Consider the following 18,522-nt stretch of genomic DNA (forward strand, 5'->3'; position numbering starts at 1 on the left):
ATATAAAACTGTTGTTGAATGTAATTTTAAATGGGGCTTATGACTTGTTTAAAACATTGTCTGCTTATTAGAACAACTCTTAGTTTAGATGAATTCGTGTATGTACTAGATCCTTTCATATTTTTATTCATGACAGCATTTCCAATGAATAGACTGCACAGCATATATGGTATTGACAGAATTGAGTCCTTCTGAGTTAGTAGGTGAAATCCTACGCTCACTGAAGTCAATAAATATTTTTTTAAAATTCCTTTGGAGGGTCATAATTTTATCCTAGGTTTCTTTCATGTTCTTTTGGTCTGTGAATAACATTTCTCCAATTTTCTAATTCTGTTTTTTAAATCTTTAATTGTATTTGTAGTCAAATTTTTTTCACTATGCAGTATGTCAGTCAGTGTTTCAAATTTAACAGTTGCATCTTCAAAAAATTTTGAAATTACTTGGGTAATTACAGTTTTTTCTGGTTTTGCTTTAAGAAAAGACATATCCCCCCCTCTTCCTTATTGTTTAATAGATGCAGTTGATATTCAGGTTGGGTAAGTAGACTTGAAGTTCAGAGTTCGAGCCTTGTATTCACCAATTTGGCTGCTTCTTTCTAATAGCTTTTTATGTATGATGTGAATACACTAAAAAAAGCTAATGTAGATAGCACACAGAATCATAGAATGTGTTGGGTTGGAAGGGACCTTTAAAGGCCATCTAGTCCAACCCCCCTGCAGTAAGCAGGGACATCTTCAACTAGATCAGGTTGCTCAGAGCCTCATCCAGCCTGGCCTTGAATGTCTCCAGGGATGGGGCCTCCACCACCTCTCTGGGCAACCTGTTCCAGTGTCTCACCACCTTCATCGTAAAGAACTTCTTCCTAGGCCCCTCGGCCTATCGCTACATGCCCTTGCAAACAGCCCCTCCACAGCTTTCTTATAGGACCCCTTCAGGTACTGTCCAAACCATCTTCCAGAGCAATGAAAAAAACCTTGCACCTGATGTAGAATATATTAAAGAATGGAGCATATGTCTTTCCTAAATAAAGGTAAAAAAATAAATGCTATATATGCAAAAATTAAGTAAAAGACAGAACAGGATTTCCAAGACAAACACTCATAATTTTGTGAGAGGTAGAATTATTGCCCTTTCCCCATTGCCATCTCTTGCCCCATGTTCTTAGTTGTTCCCATTCTCTGCCTTCACAGATTTAAGATTCAAGCTCATTTCTTTAAGCTCTCTGCCAGATCAAGTCCATCTTTCCACGGCCAGTTTCTCATCTGGCTCTGTTACAGTCTTCAGGCTGAAATAGCCATGCACTGAATTTTAGTCTCTTGTCAATCTCCTAGATGTGTTCTAGTCTGCCTGCTGCCTTTCCCCATCTTCCATTCTAGGTTTTGCTGGCCTTTCTCCCAGTCTAATCCCCTCAGATATTGACAGAAGTCTATAGGAAGCGATATTGAGAATCGGTATCAGTTCTTCACTGGAATTACTTGATGCCCCCAAAATTTATGAGCAGGTTCAGGGGAAAATCCTGCTCATTCCCAGTAGCATTGGGCTGGATGGTGGCCAGCTGTCATCACATTTCTGAAGAAATCAGTTATCAAATTGAAACGTAATTCACAGGGTCTTGGGGACACGATGGCTTCTTTAACTCTCTAAAATAGTGTGTAAGTAAGTGCTCAAGAAGCACCCACCTTAGCAAATGTTGTTGTCTTTGCTACTGCAGCCATTCTTTCATTTAATATGTTGAAGGTGCAGACGAATAACTTGTATAGTTAGGAATGCACCTGTCAATCTTTATTGCTTTTGGTGACATCTAGTATTTCTGCATTTTTTACTGTTATATTCATCTGAGACAGTGGGGTGTTTTTTCCTTTCCATTGTTTTTTCACTTGTTTATTGATTTGACACACCCTCACCCCCCACCTGTCCCCCTCCCCCCAAGACATTTATTTGCTTTGGATTTTGTTCAGGTTGGTTTTAAATTGGTTGGTTTTACATCTAATCAAATCATAATTGAGTCCTTGGTGCTGTCATATATAAGTATCTGAAGACATAGTAACATTTGACACAACCCTATGTATCATGTTATATATTTCACTGCACGGGGGAGAGGGTAGAAGATTATTTCTGCGTATTGTGTGACCAATATCCCTGTCTGCAGCATACCATCATGTAACTCTCCCCATTTCTTCCTATATTAAAGACTTTTTTATTTTTCTTGATTTGTCTTATTTTGATTACCTCTTATCTGCACAATGCAGGCATCCATTCCATCCTATAATAAACTTGCATGTACTTCCATTAAAAAAACAACGAACCAACCCAACAACAAAAAAACCCAAACAAACCAACCCACAAGAAAAAGAAGTTATCTTTTTTACTATCTTTAGTTCTAGGTATTTATTACAGACGTTCAGTTCTCACTCAGATATTTTTAATGCTCATTCCTGGTGACAGTTAATGGTTTTGACTACAGCTTGTTCATGTTATATTTTCTCACACAGTCCTCAGCTGTCTTAGAAAGAGAAAGATGGATCTAGGATTGCCTTTTTCCTAACGTTATTGCTACTTTATTTTAATTGATAGCATGAGTACAACAGGCATGAGTACAACTGTCAAAGCTGAGCTTTGTATTGCTCCTCCACTTTGGTCTGCTGAGTAAGAAAAGCGTTTTTCATGACAGCGCTTCTGGTTTGAAGCTCTTATGGCAGAAATCCTAGGGAAGATCCTTGTGCAGGCTGGGAGCCAGCCACTCCTTTCATCTTCAGCAGCGATACTAAAGCCTGCAAAGATGCTCTTTTGGCTTTACATACATTCACTTTTTTAGATTATCCTAAAGCTTCCATTTGGCTTGTTTATGGAGTTAAAATACTTTTTCAGTGCAGCCTTTATATTCACCATCAGTGAACCTGCTAATACGTGGCAAATGGGAAGATGAACAGGCTGGAACACCTACCAGGACCTACTCATCTGCTTCAGTCTGGCTGAAATAGCTTGAACTGCATTGGCACGCAGCTGTGTGCCAGCAGTACATGTAGATAGATACACCTAGTCTTATTGTAATTTAACTATTCAGGTGAATAGCCGTGAAGCTATTGATAATGCATTCCTAGTTGTGGGCTAGGGCACTCCCCTGTCAAATGAAGCCTGCCCATATTATTGCATTCACAGCAGCTGAATTTAATTAGCTCAGGATGGTCTACAGGTGGTAGAGTCATGCACCTGACTGCAAGGTAGGACAACAATAAAAGTGAAGGCAACCTTGTGTGTCTTGGTTGGACTGCATTATTTAGTGGCCGAGGAACTTGGTGTACTTTCAAAATCATGTTCACGTCATCATTTTGATGCAGTCTGGTACTGGCCAGTCTGTCTCTTGCCTGGGAATCTGGTGCTTCTTGTCCTCAAATCAGATTTTCTGGAAGTGCCAGTGGACAGGAGGAAAATGTGTCAATGAAAGCTGCAGGTATCAACCAAAAAATCCCTTGTTCCCTACTTCTGTATAAGCCTAGATAGTATTTATGATGCTGCAGGCTGGTCTGGGGCAAGGTTCCTCGAAGAGCTTCTGGTAACACAGATTACTTTGCGTGTCTGGAATGAAGAATTCTAGGTTAGTCTATTTACATGTGAGTCATAGGTCTGAGTATTTTTATTGGAAGAAGAATAATAAAAATGAATGCATTACATGGAATTAGAATAAAGTTAACATGGTTGCCAGCTTTTAGTGGGTACTTCTGCAGCCTGAGTAGCACTGTGTACTTGGCCTTAGCAAGGTAACAGCTGGGTTGTGCCCTGACGGTGTCTGTTTGAAATGGCGAAAGAGAAGCCATTGAATACCCCGAGTCGAGGCAGTGCATCAGTTAGCTTCTCTCAGTGCATTAGTTAACTTCTCTGTCTATGCATCTCGTTATGCCTTTCTATGGCTTGTGAGGGTACGCACATTTTTCTTGCAGTTCTGGAGGCAAAATGGCTGATCTCTCAGACTTTTAAATCCTCTTTCCTTCCTCCTGATGCAGCTTTTTTCAATACTCTGCCACATGAACTTGGGCACAGACAGGAGCTGTCTTGGTGGCTGGCCCAGCCTCCTCTTTTTGGTTCTATTAAAGCATCACTTAAGCATCACTTAAGCATCACTTCAGGTCCCGAGACCTTTGTTCCCTCCTTTTGAAAATGGTAAAATCTGCCTGACCTGCGCGGTTTTGTGATTCATATTTTCTGGTTTGTTCGCTGAATTAGTTTTAACTCAGATCAGTTCCCTTATCTAGTTTGTAACATGGCAGGGGGAGGGATGGCATTTTTTTTTTTTTCTCCTTTTGGAAGCACTGATTTGCAGTTTTATATAAATAGGGTCTGAGGCATGGGATCAGAACTTCTTACACTGGTTTTGTTGCTGAAGTCAACATATTGCATAACTAATGTTCTCATTTCAAACCATATGTTCCATATAAATATGTAACTTGCTTATCATACCTTGGAGTTGTGTAACATTCTACATGCCTTAAATCAGAGGCACTCTTAATGGGATTAGATGCAATCATAACTGAATTACTGTGGTGTGATAGTGGATTTAGGGGTTTATTCCCCTTAGTCTTGTCTAAGTATGTTAATGAAGAAGAAAGCTCGTTTCAGGTGAAAAGAAAAATGCATGTTTGATATTTTCTTTCAGATGTTCCTAAGCTCCAGCACGTATCCTGAGATTCATGGTTATTTGCATGCAAAGGAGCAGGGGAAAAAATCATGGAAAAAATTGTACTTTCTCTTGAGACGATCTGGCCTGTATTTTTCCACTAAAGGTACTTCTAAGGTAAGGGAAGAAAAAAAAAAAAAAAGAGAGAGAGAGAACTATGAAGTTATGAAGTTAGAGCAAATGTGTATGTATTTATCGTTTGTTGTAATTGTAATGAAAATTTGAATATCAACTTTTTGTGATAAAAAGGAATAAAAATAATCTATTTATTGAAGATAAAATCTAGAGAGATATTGAGGTATAAAACTGGGAAAGTATTGTCTTAGAAACAGTGGTTTCTTTTTGCCTAAATTTGCTTCATTCTGGTTAATATTCTTCAATCAGTTAACAGAGTGCCCTTTTAAAATGAGTTTTCAAATAATAGTTAAAATCCTGAAGTATAAGTAGATGCGCTGAAAGGTGAACATAATAATTCATTGTCTAAAATAAACAAAAACCTATGTATAAAAGGATTTTACAGGAAGATTTTGAGAGTTCTCAAATTGTGTCATGGGGTACATTTCATTTTACTAGTTCAACGTTTGGTGGAGTACTTTAAATCTGATTATATGAAACAGGATATAATGGAGTTAAGATACCCTTTGCACAATCCACTTAAAACAATGTTTTTTGTTATTCTGAATTTTCTGTGTTACTGCCAGAGTATTCACTGAAATGTTTTTATATCCTTCAGCAAATTTCTTTTATTTGCTTCCTTGACTTAATTAACCTTAGAGGATGGAGATAATGGTTAGAACTAGGACTGGACAGTATGTTGGTTTTCAGATTATGAGAGTATATTTTATTTTGATGTTTGAAATGCATACTGCTCTCAAAACTTGACTCCTACTGTAGTATTATTGTGGCTTGAAGTTAGTGGATGTTTTCCCAGAAACAATATCGCTTGTACTTTGGTTTTTCTCCCTCTCTGGAAGAACGAACTCTTTGACTAGAGGGGTTTTTACTCGGCATTATAAAATTAACGTTGAGTTGTCTCTTTCTAGATTTCATGATATCACAGTTAAAACTGCAGTATGTAAGACTGTATTTTGGAACAAGATTAACTACTATACTCTTCTTGAGTTTCTTATCTGGAGAGGCTGGCTAAAAATAATCTAACTGTATTACATTGCTTTTCTTTTTAGGAGCCAAGACATCTGCAGTTTTTCTGTGAATTCAGCAATAGTGATATGTACATGTCTTTGACAGGCAAAAAGATTTTTGGAGCACCAACTAACTATGGATTCTGCTTTAAGGTACAAGCTTATTATTCTGATACATATTAAAGCAAGCCACAGTTTTTAGGTAAGCTTAAGTTTCTTTAAGGTTTTTGAAAACAATATTCAGCTGTCTGTTATAAAATAGGAGAATTAGTGGCTTTTATTTCAACAGGTATTATCTTCAAGATATGCATTAATGCTAAAAAAATGTGCTGTGGCCTTCTAGCCTAACAAATCAGGAGGAACCAGAGACCTGAAACTGCTCTGTGCAGATGATGAACAAAGTAGGACCTGTTGGATGACAGCAATTAGGTTGCTTAAGGTAATTTTTCAGTGTGGAGTTAACTTTTTGCTGAAATTTACTATGTGAATATTTGATACTGTGCGGTAGAGAAGTAACCCAATTCTAGATTCACATGCAATAGCAGTATCAATTTTGTACTGTGAAAGCTTGTTTTTCTTCATCCCAACAAACAGAGAGAGACCAAATTACTGGAATCATTGTAGGGGATGGGATTATTTTGAAGCCTTAGTCCTGCAAATACTCAACATTAAACATATGCTTATATGTAACCATGTTGAATTCAGTGAGATTGTTCAGTAACGTTGAACAAAGCTACAGGAATACACAAGAAGGGAACTTTAATAAGTTTTTAAAATGTGTCTGTTTGTGTCAAAATAGGAATAGGTCAGTTGGTGTATTAAATGGGTAGTATTTAATGCAGAGTGTACATTTATAAAGGCAGCAGCAACGACGACAATGTTGTGCATTTCCTTATCCAAACACCATTTGTCCCTGGTTTTTAATGGTAAAGAAAAGCATGCGTTATCTTTTACATCTGGAAAAAATTTACTTGGCTTAGGTTTTTAAAATGCTAACCATGTTATTTTCTGGTTTTAGTATGGGATGCAGCTGTATCAGAATTACATGCAACCATATCAAGGTAGAAGTGGCTGCAGCCCTTTGAATGTAACACCTATGGTATGTCCCACAGTAGCTCCATGAATAAATACCTTGTTTCTGCCATTATGCTATTTTTAAGTAACTTGTGTCAGTTATACTACTGACCTGATCCTGCAAATCTTTGCATGTGCAAATGCTTGCCGAAATCTTTAGGGCTGACAGGCTTGGCTAGAGAGCTAATTTATTAATTTACTTACTTAATACAAATTGGGTAGTTCAGACGAGTTAACAGGCTTTTTCCCAGTATTTTGGGAGTTCAGCTTATTATCACTGTGAAAAATAATGGAAAGAGGATTTTGAAAACAGAGCAGCAGAACTATAAATGCATTAAAAAAGAAGCAAAGTGTTTAAGGTAGTCAAGGTTACACATGCTGTAAATGACAAATAAGAAAGCTATAACAAGTCCTTTTTGGTATACAGTAATACTTCCATTTTATTTTTTTAAAAATATAAAATATTAAGTACTTAAGATGAATTTCAGCTGGTGTAATACTGACTGGACTTCAGAGGAACACCATAATTTGCCAGAACCGGGTTTTGGAGGAACAAGAGCTGCTGTGTCCATGTCCTCAATCAGATAGTTGGGATTGGATCCATTTGTCCTTTAACATCTTACGTTATCCCAATTCTTTATGAGTCATTTGATTTCAGACTTTTTCATGGATGATTTATATCACTTTTGTGGTTTTTGTTGGCTAAATTGGGTAAAAATTACTTGTTGCCGGGACTTGTGACAGTGATTTTATGGTGGATTTTTTGAGCTTTTACTACAGTTCTTGCTGTTAAAATGCCTAAAAATATGCATTTGCTATCATAGGTATTCACAAAAATAGTTTTCAGTGATATTGCTAATAAGCATGGCTTGGAAATTGTTCTTAATACACTGACTGTGTCTTTACTTTCTGTTATGTGAAGCTGTTACAGTAGCCAGCTGCTGCTTTTGTAACGGATCTGGAAGCCATTGCTGATTCTCTCTCCTCTTGCACTGTTGTGTGCATTTTAGCTCATGTAGCTTCTAACACAGGCAGAATCTGTAACCAGTATTAAGCATGGCAGTGTTTTTCTACTTGCGTATAATTCATTAATTAAACAGCAAATTGGATAAACTTGGGAATTAAGTGCACAAGCTAATGAACGTACTTCATAGGGGAACCACCTCCACGTTTCATGTTCTCAATAATTCACAACCATGTCAGCTACAAGGAGTTCCCTCCACTCTCCTAGAGGCAAACATTTTCTCTTGTTTAACCTGTTTTTTTACTTTTGCAAAGTTGTTTACAAGTTACAGTTACTCAGGCAGACGTTAGACTACAGTGTCAAGAATTAACAGTGAACTGCAGAACTGCTGTCTTCCATTTCTGGTTATATTCATGCTTGTAACCAAACAGGAACAAAACAGAGCTGCTTTGGTTTTGGACTGGGAAGCTTTGCTAACTGTACAGAAATCTGGGCCTCCTGTGTTCCAGATGTTACTTTAACTTATAGAATGCTAGAATGTTCTTTGAATTATTTGATATTCCAGTGCCTGCCAGCATTTGAGCCATTACAATCCATATTAAACTCGATTTTGTAAACCTTGGTTTCTGAGAAGTATCTTGGTGAGTTTTAAGACTGTTTTGTCAAACTTCGATGCTTTTTATTCTATTGTAACAAACTTGATCTTCACTGAGAGAAAAAAACCAAGCAGTTTGTTGAGTCTGTGACAAGAGTTAGAAAGGCTGTATTAAAATAGAAGTTAAACTCCATAGAACTAGCTGGTTTCGATGCTTAAATCTGGTAAACTTTGAGTGAAAGTTTATATAGAAAATACATAAATTTGTGACCTATTTATAGCAAAATATTTCAAATCCTTGTTCATTTGATGGTTATGTATAAGACTTTTGTATTTTATCTTTTTTCTGTTTCTTGGCCAACTTAATAACAGTTTTCTAGCTTGTTTTTGACATGCAAAGGGCTAGGTATAGTTAAAAATATAAATAGAGTTTATGGTAAAGTGATGCAAAAAGATGATCTGTCCTGCCAGACTGTAAAATTAAGCTTTGCAGCAGCGTACTGGAATTACAAATGCTCCCTAGGGTAAAATGAGTTTGGCTCTGATGGGAAACGCTGCAGATACTTGAAACACCACTTACAAACCATAATGTTTTCTCAGAAGCTGTCTTTTAAATGATGGATCTTTTAAAAAATTAACTAAATTTATTTTTCTTTGTTGCAGAGAAGCATTTCAGAAAATTCTTTAGTAGCAATGGATTTCTCAGGACACAGAAGCAGAATTATAGAAAATCCAACGGAAGCCCTTTCAGTTGCAGTTGAAGAAGGATTAGCATGGCGGGTATAAACACCTTTGCTTTATCAGAATAGTTTTGTTTTGTTTTATTTTTTTAACAAAAAAGCTTTGAAATCACGTTTTTACTTCTCTCTCATACAGAGGAGAGGGTGTCTACGACTCAACTCACATGGTAGTCCTATTGCCATGTCTAACATGGGTACGTGTGAGTTAATTCATTGCCAGAGAAATGCAATAGCTGGTTCTTTCAATAAAGGCAAAATGTTTTTTAAAATCGTTATTTCTACAGCTATACACAGATCTCAGTCATGGTTCCATCATAAAATCTCTAGAGAAGAGGCTCAGAGACTTATTTTGCAGCATGGACTTGTAGATGGGTGAGTTAATTCTTTACATAACTCTTCTGAGACATTTCTAGTCAACAACTGCTATTTTCACGTACTTCTTACTGGGGGGGGTGATGGAGGAAGGAAGATTTTGCACTTACCTAATAGAAATAAAAATTCTTTTATATAGGGCTATCTGGGGATCAGTTGGTTTCTATTTTATATCTTTTGGAAGCAATAAAGTGGTGATCTAACACTTCGATTCTGTCACTGACAGATTACTTATGTCTGCTCAGAGCCAGGCACTTGAGCGCTGTATTTGCACAATATTCTCTGGGAACTGTCAACTTTGGCACCAGTGTCTTTTGTATCTCTTATTAGTGATGAAAGAATGAAAGAAAGCCTGAAAACATTGACTAACCTTATTATAAGATGAACTATGCAGGGACGGCCGTTGGAAAAAAAAAAAGTATGCTTTTCCTCATGAAATGACTAAAAATTGTGTTATCCCTTAATGGTAAACAATAAACATTAGGATAAGACTATTCACTTTTATTTTTGTCTCATTTAAATATTAATTTAAAAAAATGACACAGCAAGTAGGTATTTTATGTTGAAATCCTCCTGGTTTTCATTTCTGTATTTTTATCCTTACTCCCGTATGAAATGGAAACTTGAGCCTCCTTTATTCAATAAGTAATTCCATAAAACTCTAAGTTTTTCTGAGTCTGTTTCTAGTTAGGTACCTGTAACATCAGATTACTCATTTAATTCCTTCAGTTTTAGATTAAGTATGTTGTAATACTGTTTTCTACATCTACAGAAAGGGCTCTAGGAAAAAAAAGAGATGGGAAGGAAAGGGAGACAAAAATAGTCATAATCAGCAAGAATGGCTAATTGGACTTCTCCTTTTGTATTTTTACTTCTTTTTTTAATTTCAGGCCCCTGTTTTTAAACCTGTCTATTCATCCTGAAACTGCTTCTGTACTCTGCATTCATTTTTGCATTTGTTACATGAGAGGGATGGGACATGGGGAAGAATCCAACATGTATTTCTGAGCAGTATGTCATTCTAGGGATGACGAATCTCCCAGTGTCTTTCAGGGGGTACACATACATACTGTTAAATGAAAACCGGTAGATTTGACAAGTAAAGAGCAATGGTGTTTGAGATGAGGAAGTGAATACCTTGCTAATGTTAGTTTAGTAGTGTTGTTTATGTTATATTCTTGGATCTATTCATAGATACGCATTGGGTTTTTGGTGAGGATGATGCTCTTGTGTAGACTGTCTAGAATTGATTAGAACATGGTAGTATGAGCTGTTGGGTACACACTCAGGAGTTACAATGAAGTCATGAATACGTTACAGCATGTGACAAATGCTGTGCTTTTTGATGGGCTGAAAGAATGAATTGTCACCAGAAATATGGAAGTTTTTAATGGGAATAGTAAGGTTTTTAGCTTCTGGGGACAGGGGGCTAGGCAGAGAAAATAATCCATGATCCAGATCACCTTTTAAGGTGATCCCAAGCAGGGAGATCTCCTGCATATATGACAGAGGTGGTAAGACCTCCGTAATACTGCATGTACCAACAAATATGCTTATAGAAGAAAAAGAGACTGTTATATAAAGGATCTACAGTAGTCTCAGTATTTGAGTAACCCAGTAACAGAATTAGGTACAGCAACAATCTTAAGGTGTGCTATGAATAAATAAATTCTTTAGACCTATTGTTCTGGTGTTAAAACCAACTTTCTTAAAGAAGTTTATGTAACAATATTGTAGATTTCATACTTTACTCTCTAAAGGACATTTGAAGACTTTTCAGTGATAAATGGTTGACAGGATTGCGAACTGATTGGCATTTGATTGATGAATGGGGTAATAGCATTACCAAAAGGCCCATGACAAAATGCAACTGGTCATTCAGCAAATTCCTTATAAGTTTATGAAAGAGCAGTTTGGAGTAATCCAGCATGTCTAAAATGCTCCCTTACAACCAGCATTTCTAAGATTCTGTGAACTACAACCTTTTCTTCATAATGAAGTGATCTTTTTAAAAGTTCTTTGACAACTGAAGTAGGTCTGTTGTGATAAGGTTGCAAAAGAGTAAAGATCTTTTTATGTGAAGGAGGACAAATGTTGCTTATCTTTGCTGTTAAAACAAGGAAAAAAGTAAGAAAATGGACTTTAAAGGAATTGATGAATGGCAACATAAATCCTAATCAACCTTTATTTTGTTTCCTACCCCATGTGATTACTTTGTGTATTGTTTAATGTACATCTCAGTATTTGGGTGTAGAGACCCCATTTTCAATATCTGCAAAGTGGCACATTCTTATAGTGTCTTTTTCTTGAATAAAATAAAATGCCAGTCCTTAATAACAAACGTACAAGAGATTTCAGTTTATGCAAAGGATATATCTAACTGTGCTCTGAAAATTTTCATTCACGTCCTGGAGAGGGTGAAAGGCCACTAGGTGGTGAGAGAGAGCTTGTTAGGAGAGCCCAAGTCTATTGAGAAGTTTTACTTGTCCTTATACTTTCTGCGTGCTCTTACAAGCCATATGCTGAGTTGGCATTTATCCCTCTTTAATAGCTGAATTAGTCTCTCAGGGCTCTGAATTAGACTGGATGGGGATTTTGGTCGAAATGTTAATGATTATGGACTTCAAATTTCTTAATTCCAGGTATTTTCTTACTCTGTACATATAGAACTCTAAAATCTTTGAGGATTAAATTAGTAGTTTGAATCCATGCTGTTAGTCAGTGAAAATCCACTGTAAGCCTCTGTCTGCTTTCTTCTTCAGAAATCCTTTATTTTCATGTAGTTGTGTTCACATTCCTGGTATGTGATTGGGCAAAAGTAGGCGGCCAGTAGTGCTCACTTGGTTGATACCTGCAAGTCGTTCTTGCCCGTTTCTTTGGTGTCCTCAAAGAGGAGCGTGCTTGCCAACAGCTTTCCCTCCATTTCCCTTCTTTGGTACATTGGTTAGCTGTATCTGTTCAGTCCTGCACAGTACAAACAGTTCAGACTCTGTCCACTACAAAGCTGTGCATCAGGTACTTCCCTCTGTCCTCCGGACTGTTATCTGCTGATATTCCAAACCCGGTGATTCAATGAAAGTTGTCTCTTACTGGTATTCATCCTTGGCCTGTACCAGATTATCCTGCCAGGATTATGCCAAAATTACGTCTGTCCATAATTTGGCTGCAATAAATTATCAGTGAACTAGTTGCAGTGACACTGTTGGCCATTGAGAGCGTTGTGGTTTGAATAACGATGCCATAGTGAGCAGAGTGTAGCTCGGTCTCAGTAGGAATTTTGCTGATGTGCAGAAGTGAGCGTGCATTTATGAATATTGGCCAGATGTGAAAATCATTCTGGTATATCTTGCGTTACCTTTTCTGTAAACTTCCTGTTGAACTACCTTTCGAATTTTCCCTGTAATGCTTGTGATTTTGGTAACTGTCAGAGTCCAATGAAAAGTTTTGTTCGAAGCACAAACTTTGAGGGTGCTTTTCTGTCTGAAGAGATAGACTGTAATTCTATGCAGTGTAAAAACTAACACCTACAGTGTCAGTCATTCTGAGAATGCGTATTTTTCATATAATAGACAAAGTGAAGAAGAATTTAAGAAAAAGTATATCCAGTGACACGTTTGCAAAGAAATACCAATTAAAAGTGTAACTTATGTAATTAATATTATTTTTCCTTTTCACTAATACTTACTATAATGAATTTACAACAGTTTTAACTGGATGTTTACAAAAGGCTTTCCAGAGTGATCTTACTGTGAAAATTTTCAATCTCTTTTAGGGTATTCCTGGTACGTGATAGCCAAAGTAACCCCAAAACATTTGTATTGTCATTGAGTCATGGATTAAAAATAAAGCATTTTCAAATTGTACCAGTAAGTAAATTTTTCAGTTTATACATACAGTCGTAAAACAGAACAATTGAATAATTGTGATAGAATATTGATGCATTTTTTTTCTTTTGCTGTTATATGGAAGGTGTAAACATAATACCTGCATCACTAGAAATAATTGAGTTGAACATTTTTTAACTTTGCTGTTTGATTTATTATAAAGCTTGACTAGTATTATGAAATCCTAAAAAGTATCTTGAAAAAATAGGCGAATCTATTTGAACTGGAATAGAAGCAATCATGATGGCATGGAAGTCATGTATTAATAAAGGTCATATTGCCTTTTCATTTTCCAATATGTGCACAATTTCTTTTTACTCATCTGTTTAGGTGGACTGTGGACGATGTGTGTGTATATCTCACTGACTCATCTGTTCAGGATAGTTTCTCTCAATATTTGGAGTCAAACATTTTTTGCTGACCTTTCCTCTTGATTCATGTTATTGTGATATATTCATGTCCAAGTCTTCTTCAGGGGGAAAATTTTAGCAAAAAATTGATACATTTATTTAGTCCAGCTACTTATAGGTAAGCTGAGATTTCCTAAATTGAAATCATATTTCCATCAGTTTTCATTGCAGATATCATCCAATTCCCTTGCCAGGGTGGCCAGCTTTCCCCATCTCTTCCACTCCCTCCAGAGATGGTTCATACTGTTTTCTTTACAGGCTACTTCTGTTGAGATGGGGTACACTTCAGCATTATGTGTTTTAGCTACAGATGCTTGACATAATGGAGCAAACATAGCTTTTTCTTCTCTCTTCACAAGAACCTTTCTTTCAGACCACATAGTACTCTACCCTCCATATTTCTTCCTACTGAAGTTTCTAGGAGATTCTGCTGTTTCTCAGTAAAAATCAGTGTAGTGGCATTTTTTTTTGTTTATTTCTGATCTGGTGATCCCCTGTAATTGTTCATCAAATTTCTGTATGCCTTACTTAGGGCTTGTAGCTGATATCCTCCCCTAAAAAAGTTCCTGTAGAATAAAACTGAAGTGTTATTTGGGAGGAGGAAAGGAGTGAATCAATGTTATTTAAAAGAATGGGCCAGGATTTTCATTGTGTTAGGTACAAACAATGGAGGAGTCCTTCATCCAACAGTGGTACCTGTGCCCTGGATCCCATGCGAGCATCAACGTATGCTCTGTAATCAGAATCACAGGTGTAAGATCTCTGTGCGTCTATTGACTGTGGTTGCTTCTAGTATTTGCTTTGGGATAACTGTTGTGTGGTTTAGAAAGCCTTCTGAACTCTGTACAAATACTGTATGATTCTGCTTCATTGGGATGTAATTTAACTCTCAAATTTGAGAGACCACTTTTTCTTGCCCTATTAGAAAACAGACCCTCTCTTCTCTAAGAGCAGATGTAGCAGGAAGCTGCAATTATCTTCAGTTTCCTCTGAGCTGGATGATTCTCCTCTTCCCTTCAAAAAACTTATCCAGTCAATTCTAATGTTCTTCTGCAGATGTAAGCAGTACGTTGAGGAATTAACCATATACACACATTCCAAACCCTTGCTCTCCTGTTGTAGGATCTTTGGAGGAATGGGGAATCTTTGTTTTGATATAGAGCGTCTACAGACTTGGGTCAGTTTCTCCATGCTGATTGTCTAGATGACCTGTACTGCTTCAGTTGCAAAACCTCTAAACAAGTAAAGCAGTTTATCCTACGTTAGTTACAGGAAAAAAGGTATCTGTGATGAGAACAATCTAATCCAGAGAGAGAATGTGAATATGGAAACTGTTAGTTCCCCAAATTTAGGTATATTTCAGTTCCTTTCTGTCATTTATTTTCCAGTCGCATTCAGTACCCCTCATGGCATTCTCAATACCCTGACTTACCGCATGCTCTGTTTTTGCTAGAACAATAGTCTTTAAGGAGTTCAGAAAATTACTTTTTAATGCGGGAAAAGTTTTGTTTCCAGTTGCTGCTGATCTTCTAAATGAAGTTACAATTTTCTAAGAAACAAGGCATTTTGTGTTACTGCAGTAAGTTGTTAGCTTATTAGTTGGAGACCAAGGCTACCTTTTTGAACTTCACATTCTACTGTTCTTCCAAACTCTTGCCCTTTTCCAGCTACTGCTAAGAGAATATAAATTTCCTACTAAATGTAAATAAGTTAACAGCATTTAGAAAGTCTTCTTACAAGTTAAAAATCATTCAGTCTCTAAAGTAATTACTTTTCTCTTACATCTTAGCTTTGGGATCCGTTTGGGATCCCATACTGTGAAAACTGGAGAACTTGATAGCTTAAATGTATTTTTCATCCTTACTACTCTGAGTTGATACAAATTAATTTCTGTGTAATCTATCCTGAAATTAGCTGTTCTGTAGTCCATGCAAAAGAAGAAGAATTGATATACATTTCTGGGATTGTCTTTTTCCAATAAATGTTCTCTCATAACGGCCTTGTTAGCTTGCAGAAGATGTTAGGTTCCTGGGCAACATAACTTTGATATGAGTTTTTACTTTGCAAAATATTGATGGCTTTAGAATTAGCAATCTGTCTAGTATTCACTTTGAGGTTTGGGATTAACTTGGAAGGAGAAAAATAAGCTAAAAATGAAATCTTGGTCAACAGACATCTGAATTGTCAGCTCTTCCTTGTCTTCAGTGTGTTGGCAGGAAAATTGCATGCATAAGGAAAGTCCGATGGATGATAATCCATTTTCAGGTTCTTGGCTGGAGCACAGGAATTTACACATGTACACATTGATTGTTCCTCAACTATCAGTGTTTGACCTGGGTTAACCAAAGTCTGAGAATAAAGAAATTACAAACTACTTCCAGATATGGTAGGAAGGGGTAGAATAACCAGGAGTCATAAGCAGTTCAACAACTGCTTCAGATGAGAAACCTTAATTACAGGTAAGAGAGCTAATTATATGTTCTCCCTTCCCCTGTACTCAAGAGGGATAGTTGCCTCTTTCCCTAGCACACCATCTGTTACTAGCTAGCCCTTCTTCAGTATCTTCTGTTCACTATGCTCTCAATCTTGTAAAGTATCTTTTTTTTACCTTTTTTAGAATAGTTTAAACGTGTTTTTTTATCTTCTATTTACATTAATACTGACTAGTTCCTATTGCACTGAAGCTTCTTGATATTAGACATGTCAGCAGTAGAAGAAATAAATCAAGAAAGTATATTGTCAGCAGTGCAATACAAATCGTGCAAGAGCTAATGTTCATTAAATAGCATAGGGAAATGTTCGTAAATTTTTAAGCATCTAAAAGTCAAAAGTAATCTTTCAAGGTATGTTTTGCAGTTTCTTCTTTCTCTCTTGTACCTGTGCTAACACATGCATTTGGAGCTGCAGCAGTTCTTTCTCCTACAACAAAGAATATACCAAGCATGTTACTTTTGTGGTGGGCAGTTTGTGGTATAGCAAGTAGCATCCAGTACACCAGGGCACAATGTGTAGCCGCATTGGACCTTACAAAATAAGTGATATAAAATGTAGCAGTTACACAGCATATGAATGGAGCAAAGGTCGAAATCCATGAGTAAGTAACATCAGTAAGTTGAAACTTGGTTGTTTCTTGTCAATCTGTAAAAACTCAAGTGTTCATATTAACCAGCTATCATGCCAAAGGCACAAAGTAGTACTATTAGTGCAGAAATAATATTCCTGTATTTATTTAACTTGTTCTTTTCTTTTAGGCATGTACCTAACTTAAAAGAGAAGTTAAAGAATGCATTATCTTTCTGTTGTCTATTTTTGATCTTGCTGTATTTTTCCCTCTCTCAATAGTCATAAGATTATGAATATCTTGGTCTACAAGAAGAATTCTCAAACAAGTATTTCAGTCAGGAAGAAATACCATCGCAAAAGAGGATTTTATTCTATCTTTCTTTTTATTTTTATCATTTTTACAGTTGGAAGATGATGGGAAGCTATTCTATACCCTTGATGATGGTCATACAAGATTTACTGATCTCATCCAGCTAGTGGAATTCTACCAACTTAATAAAGGAGTACTGCCTTGCAAGTTAAAACACTATTGCGCACGAATTGCTCTTTAACCAAAGCATCTGTTGTCTCATCAGAAGGAAAGGAAGATACTGGAATACTTTCTCCCCTAAAGGCAATTTGTATAGTAAGAAGGGACAAAGCATTACATTGTAAAGATTCTATGTTTTAGATGCAAAAAATTTATATTCTATATGGATAAGAACTTTGCATTGTGATTGTCACAGCAAAATTAACTTTATGGTTTTAAAAAAACATTCTTTCCTATGTAATTCTTTAGTGTTCTCTTGGACTTCTTTGCGTTTTTTTTTTTCAGCTGAAAATAATTTTAAAAAAGGTAATATTGTGTAACTTTTACAACAGTATAACTGAAGGGAAGATCTTTGTTCTTAGGTTTAAAATTAACTTTTTGTCTCTTCAAATGTTTCTCATAATTTCTATTCATCACATAGAAGAATAACATTTATTGTGGTGAGGATAAGAAGCTGAACTGCACATTTTATTTGTAAATAAAATGAATAAATATTTTGCACTATATTTTTGAATGCTACTTTGAGTATTATCATACAAAAAGTTAAAAAAATCATTAAAACTACTTACAACTGATCAGTTGCATTGCTCTTACTGTTGTAATATTTTAATGGATTTTTTCTCTAATGACTAGATCTACATCTTTTTACAAAGCTGGAGCGTCACTTGGCTGTGATATGTATAAACATGCATAAAATATCACGTAGTGCATAAGGTGGTTTAGTGTATACCTACAGTCTCTGAGAGAGAATGAGAGTGCTGTTAAGTACTGTGGATTGTTGGAGAGGCAATCAACTTCAATTGCCCTCAAAAAATAAAGGTAACATTATAATATTTACAATATTAACAAATATTTACAATATTTACAAATAAAGGTAAATCCAGTGAACTTTACTCTTTGCTGAAAACCTGATGAGAATGTGTTTGCAGTCAGTTCCTAGCTTATTTTATTATTTATCGCAGAATAAAACTTTCAATATAGCTACCAGTCTTTAGAGATTGCCAAACACCTAACATCCCAACTAAAAAGAAGCATTACAGTACACAGAGTCAAATTTTGGACCACAGCATTAGAAAT

At 36.2% G+C, this 18,522-nt stretch overlaps 1 protein-coding gene across 2 annotated transcripts in view; it reads left to right on the forward strand.

The window, feature by feature from the left end:
* Positions 1-17,949, forward strand: part of GRB14 (growth factor receptor bound protein 14) — a 63,346-nt gene extending 45,397 nt beyond the window's left edge. Inside the window, exons 6-14 of one of the 2 annotated variants that reach the window (XM_074595254.1) lie at positions 4,652-4,789; positions 5,857-5,967; positions 6,158-6,253; positions 6,833-6,913; positions 9,111-9,227; positions 9,324-9,381; positions 9,472-9,559; positions 13,332-13,425; positions 17,321-17,949. In XM_074595254.1, coding sequence (XP_074451355.1) covers positions 4,652-4,789; positions 5,857-5,967; positions 6,158-6,253; positions 6,833-6,913; positions 9,111-9,227; positions 9,324-9,381; positions 9,472-9,559; positions 13,332-13,425; positions 17,321-17,467 — 930 coding nt within the window. In that variant the 3' untranslated portion in view covers positions 17,468-17,949. Of the gene's footprint in view, positions 1-4,651; positions 4,790-5,856; positions 5,968-6,157; positions 6,254-6,832; positions 6,914-9,110; positions 9,228-9,323; positions 9,560-13,331; positions 13,426-17,320 lie in introns of both variants that reach the window. The other variant, XM_074595256.1, reaches the window with a different exon arrangement.
* The last annotated feature ends 573 nt before the right edge of the window (positions 17,950-18,522 follow it).

The sequence above is a fragment of the Larus michahellis genome, chromosome 7 (genome assembly GCF_964199755.1).
Source record: "Larus michahellis chromosome 7, bLarMic1.1, whole genome shotgun sequence".
Classification (NCBI taxonomy): domain Eukaryota; kingdom Metazoa; phylum Chordata; class Aves; order Charadriiformes; family Laridae; genus Larus; species Larus michahellis.